The sequence below is a fragment of the Chiloscyllium plagiosum genome, unplaced genomic scaffold, assembly GCF_037043375.1.
Source record: "Chiloscyllium plagiosum isolate Xiang-an unplaced genomic scaffold, Cpla_swu_hap1 HiC_scaffold_9, whole genome shotgun sequence".
NCBI classification, from domain to species: domain Eukaryota; kingdom Metazoa; phylum Chordata; class Chondrichthyes; order Orectolobiformes; family Hemiscylliidae; genus Chiloscyllium; species Chiloscyllium plagiosum.
The window spans coordinates 70,498,863-70,515,979 of NW_028270147.1; the positions used below are offsets into that span (position 1 = coordinate 70,498,863).

General features: G+C 42.1%; 2 protein-coding genes across 8 annotated transcripts in view; one reads left to right on the forward strand and one right to left on the reverse strand.

Moving 5' to 3' along the window:
* Positions 1-5,507, forward strand: part of LOC122554494 (uncharacterized) — a 75,348-nt gene extending 69,841 nt beyond the window's left edge. Inside the window, exons 19-20 of one of the 2 annotated variants that reach the window (XR_006313007.2) lie at positions 984-1,095; positions 5,214-5,239. Coding sequence is in view for 1 of the 2 variants with exons in the window: in XM_043699615.2 (XP_043555550.2) it covers positions 984-1,095; positions 5,214-5,298 (197 nt within the window). In the remaining variant the exon portion in view is untranslated. Of the gene's footprint in view, positions 1-983; positions 1,096-5,213 lie in introns of both variants that reach the window. The other variant, XM_043699615.2, reaches the window with a different exon arrangement.
* Positions 1,932-17,117, reverse strand: part of lrp8 (low density lipoprotein receptor-related protein 8, apolipoprotein e receptor) — a 114,935-nt gene continuing 99,749 nt past the window's right edge. For all 6 annotated transcript variants that reach the window (XM_043699610.2, XM_043699608.2, XM_043699607.2 and 3 more), the window contains 3 exons: positions 16,771-16,830; positions 12,929-13,101; positions 1,932-9,068 (listed from right to left, as the gene is read on the reverse strand). In XM_043699610.2, the coding sequence (XP_043555545.2) occupies positions 9,030-9,068; positions 12,929-13,101; positions 16,771-16,830 (272 nt within the window). In that variant the 3' untranslated portion in view covers positions 1,932-9,029. The remainder of the gene's footprint in view (positions 9,069-12,928; positions 13,102-16,770; positions 16,831-17,117) is intronic.

Below are 17,117 nucleotides of genomic sequence, written 5' to 3' on the forward strand. Positions count from 1 at the left end.
TTGCAGATTTTAAAGTTAACATTATAATGGAGAAAGAAACTGAAGGGTATGCTGATAGGTGAGATGAGGTAGTCAGCACATTGAACCAAATTGTTTATTTCTGTGCTCAGATATTTATGGACAGTATTCCTCATTAAAGCATGATTCATGCTTTTATTACCCCTTTGTAAAAAAATGCTTGCCCAACCTTTTGTTTGAGGAGTTGCGGGGTCAGGGGACCAGAGAAGTAGTTGATTATCTTTTAGTTTAATTCCGATATGCAGACAGAGAAGCATTCTAGTATGATTTAACTTCTCTTTAAGAACACATGAATAAATGTTCGCCAAGCACAATTTCACAAAGTTAACATCTTTTAAATTTTGAAGGGGTTCAGGGATCCCTTTTTGTTAATTTTGTCAAGTTTAGCTAGAGACTGTTACCCCTTAGATAGGAAACAAAGCTGAAAAGAAGCAGGAGATAACTTAAACTAGTTAAGGCAGGCTTACATTTTATAAGCCTCTCAGTTGCAAAGTCAGAAACAAGAGACGGAAGAATTTTTTGTTTGCAGTTTTGGTGAACACTGAGCTACAACAAAAAATCTCACCAATATCAGTTTTAACATGATGAGGATTGAGGGAAAGACAAGTGTATTTTAACTAGAGGCAGACAAAGGTCTCACAGTGATGATCATGGAGATGTTCATAAATAAAAAAAGGCAAGGAAGGCTTTATTTGAGATTTTGGAAGATAAGAGATGGGCAAAGAATCTCCCAGGACTTTTAATTGGTAACTTAGCTTCAAAACTCTCTGTTATTGTGGACTTTAAATATGCATGCAATATTTTAAAACTGGAATAGATATTTGTTATGAAATATGAAGTTCATTTATCCAATGAATAATAACTGCTGATGTTACACAGATCAAGTGGAAGACATTGCCACAGTGCTTGGTGCTGATTGGTTGCTGGTTATATATTATTTAAAATCTGCTTTCTTTACCTGCCAGCTTGGCTAGTGCGCCTGTCACAAATTGTACAAGCAAAAGGTTTGGTTGTCGTCGCCTCAGACACGTGGAGCAGGAACAATCTAGATCAAAGATTTCAAGAACTCAGAAAACAGTAAGTGAACAGGTCATTTCATAAAGGAATGTGATGGTCTTGACTAAGCTATCCATAATTGAACATTAATAAGGGAAAGTAGGAAGCCTGCAAGCAGGTGGAATTTTCTTTGTAGTGTTCTCCCCTCCAATGCTGACTTATGTTACATGGTCTTACAGAATTAACTGGAGTGAATCTAGGGTCTAAACAGTAAGTTGGTGCACCCTAACTGAAGGCATCGAACTGTTCAGAGCAGGGGCTAAAATATGGTCACATTCTGGTCTGTCTCAGAGTGACTTTCTAGCACACTATAGCACAAACACTTCTTACTTTTTTTCCCTCTGCAGTTCAAGGATGCTCAGGCCAGTTGTAGTTTTCTGGCTGAAATAAACAGAGATCAAGTGTAGGAGCTCACTGCATTTTGTTTCATTTATTTGAGTACTATCTCAATATGTGATATTGGCCTTTATTTAAAAATAACTTCATCCAGTTTAGCTTATGGAGTAGAAGTTCTTTATACAGTTCATTTAAATTCACAACCACAGTTATACTATTAATGCGTAGGGCTAACCAATGATCCTGAACGATAAGACAGTTCAAAAAGACAATTTGGTATGAGACCATGCATTTGAACTATTGAAAGAATAGTGGAAAAGATGTCTGCTGAATCTTTGCTTCATCCTATGGAAGTAACTATGGTTGAAGATTTAAATTCCATGATCAGGGCGTATTAGATAGCTGAAATTTAATAAGCTTGAAATGTCGAGTTCTAATTAGTATTGAAAGACCATGAAAATGCTGCACATTGTCATTTAACATAATTATTTTTTTGTCAGAGTCAAGAAAGGCTGCATATGTAGATCAACTAATCACTTTATTAACGGGTTTACCATAACATAATCAGTATCATCCTAAAATGAAACATGGCGTACACAAATTATTTGATTAAATATTGATTCAAACATAATTTAAAAGTATCATTGTCCTCTACATCATTGCACCAGTTGGCTTAGTTGTTCAGTGTCGTGTAATGTGGCAGGACTGTTTGTGGTTGTTTCCTTGTATAGAGGACAAGCTAACAGCTTTCACCAAATCCAACCAAGTATGAGTGAATCCTACTTCAGTGTATGGTTAATAAGCTACTGACTTTGACAATCTTAACTCTAAGTATAACTATGCTGGCCGCAGTACAATTATGTAAGCCTGCCTGTTTCTGCACTGGCAGCATTTCTTCCTTCTGCTGTTGCCAACCTCTCTTCATGGTGAATATAGCACTACTCCCGATGATACTAGTGTACCCACACTAACTTCTGCTCCTCAGTTCTTGTGAGTGTTAAATGCAAATCATATATTTTATTACTTCCATGTTTGTTTGCATGTTTAAACAGTTGTGTGCAGATTGTCTGTACCATTATTGAATGCTAGATTGACCATTAGGCACATGAGCCAATGAATGTGTCTGGATGTCCATACCCTCAATAATAAATATTTCTGTACATTCATTATTAACTTTGCAGAATGTTCAACATTATCTTTCTATTTGTCAGTTTGAAGCCTGGTTCTTAAACTATTCTCCACTCTCTTCAGATTTTTCTTCTTACTCAATTTTCTATTTCTCAGTGTCAGACTGTCAAATTTTTTGAAAGTTTCATAAAATAAAATGATTTTCCAGTCGAACCAACAAAAATTACTCATCTTTTTGCAAAGTATCACCGCTGGTATCAAACACTGAATAAACAAAATGGAATAAAAGTATTGCATTGTATAAAAATATTCAAGCTTTCTTATTGGCTGGAAGCATTTTTACTTTACCACATTAAATAACAAAATTGAATGAGTCCCTCTGTCTCCCAATTTCATCTTTCTTTGTTCAAGGACAGCACTCTCATTTGAATCAAAAGTTTTAAGCTTTGAACTAGGATGATGCCTTAAAGCTGGTTTGAGGGACCCCTGAACGTTCGGAAATGCTCTCTTTCCCATGAGCTATAGCAGCTAGCAGCTCAGCTACATTTAATAGATCTCAGGGCAGTATTTGAAAAGCAGAGGAGTTCGCATAGTACTCTAGTTAATATTTATCCCTCAACCAATATCACTAAAATGGATTGTCTCACAGCTGACTAAGTCTGTGGGAGTTTGCGTGCATCTTGGCTGTACCATTATAGAATGTAAAAGGTATACATGTGAATACTAGATTGACAATTAGGCAACTGAGAAGAGGAATCTCAATTGGATGTCCATAAGACTGAAGCATTCAAAATCACCTTCAACCAGAAGTGCCAAGTGGAGGTTTCATCTTGACCTCCTCCCAAGGACCTCAGCATCATAGATGCTGGTCTTCACCCATTCACTCCGCATCATGTCAAGAACTGGCACAGGACACGAGATATGGCAAAAGATATGTGCTCCAATAAGACTCACACTGTTGTGCTAAAGACTTGTGCTTCAGAATAAGTTACACTTCAAAACCAAGCTGTTCCCAGTACAGATACAATACTGGCAGCTGATCAAAGTGGAAAATTGCTCAGTTTTGTCCTGTCCATCTATATCAGTCTCAGCTATCAACAAAGTGAGTGACGTTGTCACTGAGTATGCTATTTAATTGCTCTCTCATGACCTGGTCACACAGGTTGAGTTTAGTTCCTATTAGGTTCACTCAAATCCAGACCTCACTAGAGCACAGTTGTGAATATGGATAAAGAAGGTAAATTTCAAAATGTGAGGGCAAGATAGCATTTGACCAATGTTTCAAAAGGCCTAACAAAATTGAAGACAGCAATGTGAAGTGGAAACTCCCCATTGGTCAGGGTATTATGAAGCACAGACTAAGAATGGGTGTTGCCATTGGAGGCCAATCACTGCAGGAGTTTCACAGGGCTGTAGTTTCCACCATTCGTCTCCCACTACTTCATCAAGAGCCTTCCTTCCTTTGCCTATTCAAAATCAGCAATGAAGATGTGTGTGTCACACTTAACTCCATTCATAACTCTAACACACTGCAATAGTCCACATTCAGTTACTGTAGGGGCTGGACCACAGTCAGGCTAGAATTGCCAAATAGCATACTTGTTCCAAATAATAGCAGTCTTGAACAAGATACTTTAATCACCTCCCCTTAAGCAATCAATGGCATTACTATTTCTCAATGTGCTAAAATTAACATCCTGAGATGTCGCCAAAAACAGACTAAAACACAAATATCATGGCTAAAACAGCAGGTCAGACACTGGGTATTGTGCAGCAAAGAACTGACCCCTCAACCTTCAAAGCCTGCCCACTAGCTTCAAGGCACAGGCCAGGAGTAGAAGTGGAATATACTGCACTTACCAGGATCATTACAATGCCAATGCTCAAAAGCTCAATATCATCCAAATCAAAGCAGCCTGCTTGACTGGTACTCAATCCCCAACCTTAAATGTTCACTCCCTTCCCTATTGAAACAGCCACTGCCATGTGAACCACCCACAAGACACACTGTAGCAAATCACCCAGCCTTCTTCAGGAACAGACACAAAAATCAGTAATCTCTCAGACTTGAAAGAACAAGCACAGTAGGTGCAAAGGACAACTATCAACACCTGAGAGGTCCCCTCTACAACACTGGCCATCATAATTTTAAATCGAATCGCTGTGCTTTGACTACTGCAGGCTCAAATTCCTGGAACTCCTTTTCTAATACACACATCACATGGATTGCAATGATCCAAGGCTCACTCGGACAATCTCAAAGGCAACTAAGGATCGACAACAAAAACTGGCTTTTCCAGCAACCCCCCCCATCCCATGAACAAATATGAAATAGTTGGTCCTTTTTTTCAGACAGATAACCCTCACGTTATCTCTAGGATTCTCTCTGACAATCTAGATTTGCGGATCCATTCATTAACCAGCTAGGTGGAGAAGTTTCTCTGTTTTGGAGTACTACATGAGCCTCTCTTCTAATTCTTAGCATTAAGTGTTCAGCTGGATATTTAAAATCCCTTTGTGAACAGTTGCTTTTCCTACAGCAGGCCTACTCTCTGACCATTACAAATCAACAATGGTCTTTGCAGAAATAATAAAGGATGTAGTTAAAGCAAAACAAAATTAGAAAAAGGATTGTAAATGTAAATCGATCTCTAAAATGTGAGCTCCTTTTACAGGTTGTCCTTTGTGGAGCAAATGGAAATCATAAGTAAAGGAAAACAAGGCAACAAAGTTACGTATGTGACCATTTGGAAACCATGACATCCCCTTGTCTCAGACTTCCAAGATGGCAACAACAGAAATTAGTGGGTGCGTCGTCATAGCAATCATAGAAATGAAGTCATGATTATTGATAAAGAAGTGATTATTGGAATTTATCTCGACGATGTGAGTGTATTGGTAACTTGTATTTGATTAGCTTTTTTACTGACCTTGAACAAAGTCTTGTGATTAAACATAGTCTCTGACCACATGCTGAGTATGTTCTGATTTTATGGACATTCATTAGATTTCTCCTGACATGGTATGAAATCTTCCTAGAGTCTCCAATTTCTGAGCTACCCAACAGCTTCAGGCAAACAGGTGAGTGGCAAGTTTACCTCAACCCTTCACCAATGCTTTCTTCAAGGTAGCTCCCAGAAGACACGCAAACAAGAAAGTGACCGACTAAAAACAAGAAATTCCAGATAGTCATCTAGTCAGTGGGAGAGTTTTCCTTGAAATACAATTAATCTTTGGGAGTTCAATCAACATATTTGCTTCAAAGGCTTAGACCCTCCATGAATATTCTGCACCAATGATTTTCAACATTTCATCGATGAATCCAGTAAACATGCACAGTGAAGAAATAGATTTTGATCTAAGCAATAAGAATGCCATTTCTACTATCATGTATGCTCACCAGCTGTAGCATTCCAATAATACAAGTGACACTGATCTCTCATTGTTCGATCTGACTTACTTTACACACTCAATTGTTAATTATTTACAAATCTTGATTTATAGAGTTGAATTATGTTGCAAAAGAGAAACAAGATCATGACAAATGACTAAGTGAAAAAGTGTGAAGGACCAATGAAAATGAAGTTTTACGGGAATTATTGAAATAAAGAAAAAAAAAAGTTAAGGCTGAGTGGCATTTATGGAGCACTTTTCATGATCAGCAGACATCCCAAAGCACTTTCCAGACAGTCAATAACTTTTGAAGTCACTGCTGCAGTATAGGAAATTGGCCAAATGATCAAATAAGTTAAGCATAAGTCAGAAAACACTAAAACCCAGCAAGTATCAGAATGAGAAAGGATGTCAACATCTCAGGTGGAGATCCTTCAGTACTACCAGAACGGAAGGAAAACATATGCATTTGTAAAGCACTTTCAACAACATTAGTATATTTCGAAGCGTATTAAAGTCAGTAGAGTATACTTTGAAAAGAACCTTCATTGGGGCCTGTAAATCTGTAATTAGACTTTAAGGAGAATACGTACATCAGGCAATACTTTCAACCAACAGGCACTTGTCATGCTGACTGGTGTAAAATCTCTGCCGTTCGGAAAGTATGAAATGAACTGGTGCTCAGACTAAGATTCTCAATTCCTGCTGCTGGTTTCAAAGTCTGTTGAAAGTGAGTAGGGATGTATTAGATTGGTGCAAGTGGCTGTGAACGTGCCTCGCGTTGTGGACTCCAAGCAATGCCAACCAAATGGTTGAGACATGCGACTGGTCAGGCTGTGATAACGGTGTGGCAGTAGCTGTACATCCAAACTCAGAAAACGGGTGCCTAAAATCACACTGTCTGACTCAGAGACACAAAGCTACATTGTGTAACCAGGTACACACTAAAATATCAAGTTCCAATAAGTTTGTGACAATTGTGGAGGGAAACCTGAGTTTCTATAACTATTCGACTACTTTATTATCTTGTCTTCAGGAACCACAAATCAGGAAGTCTTGTCTCGGTGTGACTTGGCCTATGATCTTCACCTAAAAAGAACCTGCTGTCATTACATGGATATGGTTACAGAGTCAAAGTGTAGGTTAAGAATATCATTAAGACTGGGCTGCATTTTATGGCTCACTAGTAATGCATTGGTAGACATAGCGGCAATGCTGTCCACTTGCTCCATGGAGGAGTCATCATTAAGCTTGCTTCCAAGTTAACTGGAAGCTTTAAGTGGACAAATAATGCATAACTAAGTGCTGCATCCTGCTCCCAGTGGAATTTATCTAGTGGTGAGAGGGGTCCATACCGTGCTCCTGGGTTGACAGAGGTTGGGGAGGGAATGGTGGTGACAGAGGGATGCTGGAAGTCTGAAATCAAAGCAGAAAATGCCATAAATAAACAGTAGAAAGAGAGAGAGAGAGAGACAGACAGACATAAGCTCATACACAAAGGGTTATGAACCTGAAACATCACTTCATTTCCTGTCTTAAAAAATGCTTCCAGACTATTCAAACAAGTAATTGCAATACATGGCAACTTGATGATAGCCACAAAAAGCTATACAATTCTCATTTCAGATTACTACTTTAATTTTTTTTAAAAACGGTTTTAGGGAATTTCAAATTTTATACAAACACAAACCAAAAATACCCCCTTCAATATACCCCGATAAAAACAAAATGAACACAATCAACAGCCCCAATGATTGATAAAAGTTAAATAAATTACAAATAAGCAAGTACACAGGGTTTACCTGGTATTGACTTTGAGAAACTTTTAGCTTATTTCGGCACAAAAATATTTAATTAGTTTTAAAAATGAAAAAGTAGTAAACATTTTTAGTGTCTTTTGTTCCATTATAAAACCTTTGGCTATTTTCAGGAAATCAATCCTCCGGGTGCACAAAAGTCAGATTTTTCATTTGATCTTTACTGCAGATCCAATATGTACATTTTACACTACACTGAATCTCAGCAGTTTTTCTTTAATTATTCCTTATTCCAAGGTGCCCCATCTCCTTGAAGATACTGAGGAATGTTTCACTGGCACTTTGTGCAAGCTACCATTCCTCACGTATCAGCCTAAAGGTGGCAGCCATTTTAGCAGACAGATTCTGCTCTTACACGGTTTCCATTACTTGCGCCTGAATACAATTAGGTACAGGAATAAAAGAGTTGATTTGTTCCCTGTCTCACAATGCAGGGGCACAAAGCCAAGTTTATTGTTTCCAGCTCAATGGGCTTAATGCATCATGTCATTGTTCCTCAACTGGTTCTCACCCCAGCTTCCATTTTTTTTAAAAAACATGCCATTTGTAAAAAGGAAAAACTTTAGACTATAACATAAGAACGCTGCTCTTTTGAAAAGAAACAGTTAATGTAAAGGTCAAATACAGAAGAGAGAATCAGAATCCACTTACAACAGAGAAGACGCTACATATGTTAGACATGAAAAGCAAATGCCAGCAGAAATGAGCATTTTCCTCAAAATTTCCCAATTTTATAAATACATTCTCTCATATAAACATATATGCAAATAAGATTTTACTGTACAGAAAATGCAAAATGCATCAAGGTGAAAATATTTCCTACTTGCATTTTATATCTACATTACCCAAGTTTATCCAGGAAACAGATCGATAAATAAATACCATTTTTAAATACCCCAGTAGCTCTCTGTAAAATGTTAAACTGTGGCGCACTCAGGTAAGTTTATTTACAAACTCTATAAATATAGCTTTGAAGAGGCTATGCTTACAAGGGTGACACCACAATTATGTACAAACTTTAAGAATTTGAATTTAACTCTTTCAGTCAAGGCCTTGTTTTCCAAGAATGGGTACAGTGTACCATCAGAGCAAGAAAACATCCAATTAATTTTTGTTTCTATATAAAGTGTAAAATGTTTGGCTAATATAAAAATATGTATCTTTTGGATGTTACAAATTTTCCCATTAGGTGATTGCATGTCCAGTCTTGATCATCCCAGCTGCTGCACCATCCGCTTGAGGAGCCTACAGAGCGAGTGAATGTGAGCAACACAGCACGCCTCAGGGTAATCCGTCATCCTCCATACTGAGTGCAACTCGCTGTCAATAAAAAAAAAGACACTTTTCTTGAAAAGGAAATGTAAATTCATGTTTTAAAAAGGTGCAGAATAGACTAGCAACAGTCATAGACTGTTGTTGTTCCAGTGAGCACAAACTCTACCAGCTTATTTTACTTTTACATTGTGTAAATATCGCGGAAAAGCATACGAAGATAATTTAAAAGTTTCTTCATGGAGCTTCCTGTAATCCACTCCAACTGCATTTGATGTACAAGGATAAAAGAGCAAAACAAACTCTGACAGAAATTTGATTAGGTATTACTTAATTTTGCAACAGATCTATGATTGAAACTGTAACCACCTATTAGGTAATTCATTTCAAATCCTAACTATTTGTTGCATTAAAAGGTTTGTCCTCATGTCACCGCTTCTGCCAAGCACATTAAAAGCCTTTGCTTAATGGTTACCCTTCTGTCATTGGAAACAAGTTCCTCTTTATTTGCTCTAATTAAATCTTTCATAATGTTGATTATCTCTATCAAATTTCTTCTTAGCCTTCTTTGCTTGAAGGAGAACAATCACCAGTCTACGCATGGAACAGTGATTCTTTATCTGTGGAATTATTCCAGTAAACCACTTCGGTACCTTCTCCAAAAGCTTCACACCCTTCTTAAGTTGAGGTGCCCAGAATTTGACTCAGTATTCCAGCTGGAGTTGAACTAGTATTTTATAGAGGATCTGTACGCTTCCTAGTTTCTGTACTCTACTATTTATAAAGCCCTGGATTCCTTATTCTTTAGCAAATTCTTTGTGGACCTGTGTTGCCACTTTTAAAAATTTGCGCACAAACATCTCCAGGTCTCTCTGCTGTTACAAACCCTTTAAAATTGTACCATTTGACATGGACTGCCTCACACTATTCTCATCAATCTACGTTAACTGTCATCTGTCATATGTCTAACCTTGATGCCTATTGTAATCTGCCTCACTTTTACCAATATTTCCAAGTCTTCTGCAATTTTGAAACTGCAGCCAGCAACAATCCTACCTTGCCCCACAGCCGAGTCCAAATCATTAAAGTAGATCAAATAGAGCAGTGGTTCCAGTACAACTGGAGTGGCAAGATGTCAAGTCCCTAGGTCTTGATGAACTTCACCCTATAATTTCTCAAAATGATGATAACTGGTGCATTGGTTTTATTTTACCAAGACTTACTTGATTTGGGAACATCCAATTAGACTGGAAGATAGCAAGTGTAACTCCTTTATTCAAAAAGGAGAGGAGGCAGAAAGCAGGAAACATCAGGCCAGTTAGCTTAACATCTGTCGTAGGGAAAATGTTATGAACTCTTGTAAAAGAAATCACACCAGTGCATTTGAATAAATTCAAGGTGTTCAGGTAGAGTCAACATGATTTTGCAGTAGGAAAATTATTGTTGACCAATCTACTGGAGTTCTTTGATGTAACATGCTTTGCACCCAAGGAACTCAGTAGATGTACAGTACTTAGATTTCCAGAAGACATTTGATAAGGTGTCACATCTAAGGTTACTGCAGAAATTAAAAGCTTGTAGTCTAAGGGTTGCACTGAATGGCTTTTACTGCTACATGCACTTGAATGTGTGCAGTGAAAAATGTGTAATGTCATCTCTTGGTGCCATCCAAGGTACAGGGTTCCGAGGTACAGAATTGAAATAGTTTTTTAAAAAGAATAACATGGGAATACAGAGTTTAAAATGTCCAGAATGAGAATAAAAAGTTTATTTAAAGTACTCAAGTTGTAGTCTTTTTTCATGGAGTCCGTGCGCACCGGGCTTCTGAATGCGAGGCCATGCTGCCTCCCCGCACTGGCCTCTGTTTAGGTTTAGTCTCCCGTGGCCGACCTGGGCTTGTCTGTTCCTGCTCCCAGCCCGGGATCGCACTCGCTCTGCTCCCAGCCCGGGCCCGCACTCGCTCTGCTCCCAGCCCGGGCCCGCACTCGCTCTGCTCCCAGCCCGGGCCCGCACTCGCTCTGCTCCCAGCCCGGGCCCGCACTCGCTCTGCTCCCAGCCCGGGCCCGCACTCGCTCTGCTCCCAGCCCGGGCCCGCACTCGCTCTGCTCCCAGCCCGGGCCCGCACTCGCTCTGCTCCCAGCCCGGGCCCGCACTCGCTCTGCTCCCAGCCCGGGCCCGCACTCGCTCTGCTCCCAGCCCGGGCCCGCACTCGCTCTGCTCCCAGCCCGGGCCCGCACTCGCTCTGCTCCCAGCCCGGGCCCGCACTCGCGCTGCTCCCAGCCCGGGCCCGCACTCGCGCTGCTCCCAGCCCGGGCCCGCACTCGCTCTGCTCCCAGCCCGGGCCCTCACTCGCTCTGCTCCCAGCCCGGGCCCGCACTCGCTCTGCTCCCAGCCCGAGCCCGCACTCGCTCTGCTCCCAGCCCGGGCCCGCACTCGCTCTGCTCCCAGCCCGGGCCCGCACTCGCTCTGCTCCCAGCCCGGGCCCTCACTCGCTCTGCTCCCAGCCCGGGCCCGCACTCGCTCTGCTCCCAGCCCGGGCCCGCACTCGCTCTGCTCCCAGCCCGGGCCCGCACTCGCTCTGCTCCCAGCCCGGGCCCGCACTCGCTCTGCTCCCAGCCCGAGCCCGCACTCGCTCTGCTCCCAGCCCGAGCCCACAGTCACTCTGCTGCCATGACTTCCTGCCAGGACCCAGCCCGTGTGGGATGCTCTCGGACTCCATTCTCCATCCCCGCCATGTAGGGTACTTTATGAAGTTAAACGTTGGGGGGAAGAAAAACTGCAGCAAGAGGAAAAAAGGAAAGGGAGCTGGCAAGCAGCGGAGCTCTGGCTGGAGCATCTTACTACATGGATAGAGGATTTTCTGGCTAACAAGAACAGAGAGTCAGCGTAAATGGGTGTTTCTCACTTTGGGACAATATGATGAGTAATGTGTCATACGGTCAGTTCTGGGACTTTTGTTTAGAATGTATATGATGATGGTAGCCAAGCTGTGGAGGTGCCGGTGTTGGTCTATGTCTTATGAACCCACCCCACTCGTTACCTGATGAAGGAGCTGCGCTCTGAAAGCTAACACTTTCCAAATGAACCTGTTGGACTATAACCTGGTGTTGTGCCATTTTTAACTAAATAAATAACTTAGTTGAAGGGACCAAAGGAATGGTTGGCAAATTTTATGGTAATTTCGCAAAGTTGGGTAGGAAAGTACATTGGGAAAAGCATACAAGGAGGTTACAAGAATATATAGTTAGAGCAACTGAGTGGATAAAGATGTGACAAACAGGGTCTAATGAGGGCCAAATGGGAAATTGCCCAAAGAAGAATAAAAATGAAATACCTGTATTATCCAAATTGTGAGAGACTGCAGAGCTCTAAGATGCAATGGGATTGGTATGTCCTGGGGTGGGGGGGGGGTGGGGGGATAATCACAAAAAGGTGGGACAGAAGATACATTAAGTAATTAGTAAAACTAGCAGAATGTTACTGTATCACATAGGGAATGGAATACACATGTAGAGAGGTTTTGCTTTAGTGAGACAGCATATGGGGAAGACCACACCTGGAATATTGGTCACCTTATATAAAGAAGGTTGCAAATTTCTTGGAAGCAGTTCAAAGAAGGTTTACTAGACTAATATCTAGAATGGGGAAGATTGTCTTCTGAAGAAAGGTTGGAGAGGCTTGGCTTGTATTGCTGAAGTTTAGAAGAGCAAGAGATTTTGAAGGGCAATGACAATAACCTGGTGTTGTGTGATTTTTAACTTTGTCCACCACAGTCCAACACCGGCTCTTCCACATCCGTCTGCCCTCAGTTAGACTCTGGCTTGCAGAAAACTTGTCCTCTAACTGCAGGACTTAGTGATGTGACAAATCTGTTCAGGGCAATTCCTGACAGGAGTGGAAACACTTACTGCGGGATAAACGTGGCCAATCTGTCCATTTCTCCCAATGTGAGTCTCCTCCACTTCCTCTTCTTCTGTCGTTTTCCTGTAGACTGGGTTATCAAAGTTCATACTCTTTGTGTTTTTCTTTCTCCAGTTCCTCCAGATCAAGCCACCTCCCAGGCACACCAAACTAATGATAACTTGAAAGAATAAAAACAAACTTGTTCAGTGAATTAAGGGATACCCATGTGTTAAAACCATTCAGCAACAAATAGACAGTAGTGATTCTTGTCCTTCCTTTGATAAACTGCACAAATGATTACTTCAGAGATAAGAATTTAATGTGGAGTTGATCAGCCAGTGCTAATGGTGGGGTAGGAAAAGAAAACACACTTTGAATCTAGATTGCATCACTGCAATTAATAATAACTTTGGATAACTCATGATAAAATCAAGTTTATACATAAATTGATTCAGGCAAGGGTCTTGTATTGCTGCCTAAAGGCCAGAAGGCCTGGGTTCAGTAACCCCTGTTCTGAAGGGGTATCCCAACATGTCTGAACAGGTTGATTAAAAATAATTCCAGGCCTGCAGTCGCAGCAAGGTGGTAAAGACTTGAAATTTATAGAGGTCTTCTTGCATGGGTTCCAATCCTGCTTTTTATAATACCTACTGGTCAGCCAGAGGTGGATGGATTTTTTGCCAGAGGAGCTCAGACTTTTCACTTGAAGCTCCTCTACTTGGGAACTATGCCTGTGGAATTTGGCTGGGTGAACGGGCAGGAATGGGATGCAGAGTCACCACTTACTTTTGTGCTGGACAGGTCTGCTCAGAGTGCTGTCCTACAAGGGTCAACTGCTGGTCATAAACCAATGGATCACCACTAGGTGATGGGTTCCAGTTAGTCACTTTGATTCCTTCCACCAAATTATGGCACAAAGACAGAGAAGATGGTTGCCCATATTTCCCAGGAGGAAAAGGTGCGGTGGGTCGCTATTAAGGTTCTAAGTCACCATGCAGGGGATGGGATGGAGGGTAACGTGATGGTGTGCCTTTACACCCAGACAGTGACCTTCCACCTTCAGACACTGTAACAATACCATTACACTGAGCCTCATCCAAGGTGGTGCACCCCAATGACATTTCTTCCACCTTGCACACAGCCTCAATTATGACATGCAGCTCCTGATCAATCTGGGCAGTGGTATTCGGTATGGAGTTTCTGTTTGTTTACTGGGACCTGATCGGAAACATGGCCACTTCAAACCCAAGTTAGAGAGTCATAGAGGTGTACAGCACGGAAACAGACCCTTCGGTCCAACTCGTCCATGCCGACTAGATATCCCAACCCAGTCTAGTCCCATCTGCCAGCACCCGGACCATATCCCTTCAAACCCTTCCTATTCATATACCCATCCAGAGGCCTTTTAAATATTCTCCCCCAGAGGAGAGGCTGTCGTTAAGGAGCCTCAGCTCAGAAATCTGCACCTCCACCAAAATAGCTTGGAAGAGTGGATTGGCACCCCCCCAGACTCCATGGCATGCTGGATGATACCACAACAATTGGCACTGTGGGCATAACCAGCATTTTGGTGAGGACATCCATTATCTCTAAACTGTGGCACTTGGCCCAGATGGCACTCATGACATTTAGGCTGCTCAGGCGGCAGTGCATTGGATCAGGACATTATGCAGTGGTCAATCCTACCAATATTGTTATGTCCAGATGCATCTGCAGCAGGAAAATTGGTAAAGATGAGGCCAAGTATGTTTTTCTCTCTTGTGGGATCCTCACCACCTGCTGCAGACCCAGTCTGGTAGCGATGTCCTTCAGGATCTGACTAGATTGATCAATAGTGGTGCAGCCTAATCATGCCGATTAAAGCACATTGAGGTTCCCCACTGAGAGTACATTCTGTGCCCCTTCAACATGGTAGCACAGAGAATCATCAAGTCATAGATTCCCTACAGTGCGGAAACAGGCGCTTCGGCCCAACACGTCCACATCGACCCTCCAAAGAGAAACCCACCCAGACCCATTCCCCTACCCTATTACTCTACATTTACACCTGACTATTGCACCTAATCTACACATCCCTGAACACTACAGGCAATTTAGCATGGTCAATTCACCTAACCAGCACATCTTTGGATTGTGGGAAGAAACCTGAGGACCTGGAGGAAACCCACACAGACAAATTCAACCTGGCCAAGTCTACTGTCAATCATCAGTGAAGTGATGGAAGAAGTCATCAAAGTTTCTATCATGCAGTACTTACTTACTGACTTCAAAGTCACATTTGACAGAGTGTAGCATCAGGGAGCCCCAGGAAAACAAGTCGAAGGGAATCAGGAGAAAAACTCTCATCATACTGAGCACAAAGGAAGATGGATATGGTTGTTGGAAGCTTGGCAGGTCATCTTCAGGATTTCCCTTCAGGGTCTCCTAGGCCCTTCACTTCTTCATTATTAACCTATCCTCCTCACCCCCCTCCACCCCACCCTTAACCTATCCTCCACACCTCCCTCCACCCCACCCTTAACCTATCCTCCTCACCCCCCTCCACCCCACCCTTAACCTATCCTCCACACCTCCCTCCACCCCACCCTTAACCTATCCTCCACACCTCCCTCCACCCCACCCTTAACCTATCCTCCTCACCCCCCCTCCACCCCACCCGCAACAGAAGATCAGAAACAGGGTGTGCAGTAACAATTACACAATATTCAGAACTCCTGAGGCAGACAGTGTTCAAATTGAGCAAGGCCTGGACAACATCCAGGTTTGAGTTGAGAAGTGGCAAGTCACATTTGCACCAAGTGCAAGGCACTGGCCATTTCCAACAAGAGAAAATTGTCCCTTGACATTCAATGGTATTACCATTACTAAATATCCTACCATTAACATCCTGGGAGTTACCATTGACCAGAAACTTAACTAACCTAACCATATAAATACTGTAGTGTCAACAGCAGGTCAGAAGTTAGGAGTCCTGCAGCATGTAACTTACCTCTTGCCTCCCCACAGTTGTCCACCATCTCAAGGCACAAGTCAGGAATGTGATCCCACTTGTCTTGGTGGATGCAATTCCAAAAACATTCAACAAGAATGACACTGTCCATGTCAAATCAGCCCAATGGCACCATACAGGGTAAAAACAATGACTGCAGATGCTGGAAACCAGATTCTGGATTAGTGGTGCTGGAAAAGCACAGCAGTTCAGGCAGCATCACTGGCACCATACATACAAACATTCATTCTTCACCACTGACGCTCAGGGCAGCAGGGTGTACTATCTACTAGATGCACAGCAGAAAAGCTTCAAAGCTCCATAGACAGCACCTTCCAAAATCAAAACCACTTCCATCTCGAAGGACTAGGGCATCAGATAGATGGGAACACCACCACCTGGAACTTTCCATCCAAGTCACTTTTCGTCCTGACTTGAAAATATAATTGCTGTTCCATCAACGTCATGAGGTCAAACCCTGGAACTCCTTCCATAACAGCACCGTGGTGTGCCTATACAAAATGGTCTACTGTGGTTGAAGAAGGCAGCTCTTCACCACTGCCATCGGGAATGGGAAATAAATACGTGTCAGCAATGCCCACATGCTCTGCCAAAACTAAAAAGAACACCCCGGCTGAGAAGATGAAAGTGTCTCTTCCCAGTGTAGCCTGTGTGAAACTGATGTGAAATGCAGTCTGCAGGGCTTAATTCTCAAGTCAAAATTTAAAATCCTTTACCAAGAGCAGGGATGTGATCAGAAGTTTCAAAATTGAAGGTGTTACATTTTTCTCGGTTAACACAAAACAAATTACGTAAGGATATTATAGATGGGAGGGAAATACCAGTAGAGTCACCTACCTATCGGGATAACAATTCCCACAATGGCATGAGTCGAACTCAACTTCTTTCCGTCATCAGCTGTGAAAAGATAGAAAACCACTGTTATATTCCTGAAGATGGGTTAATACCCGAAATGTTGCCTTCGCCCCTCTCCTGATGCTGTCTAGTTTGCAGTGTTCTTCCAGTCTACTTTGTCTACCAGCATCTGCAGTGTTTTCTTGTCTCTAACTACAATATTCCTAGCTGTTGCTCAAATGTCAGAGCGTTCTGTTGAGAAAACAGTACACGTAGGGAGCACGAGAGAGCAAGCTCAAGACTGGGTGACGGGCAGGCAGCTGAAGCTTCAATTTCGCCAATATTTGCTG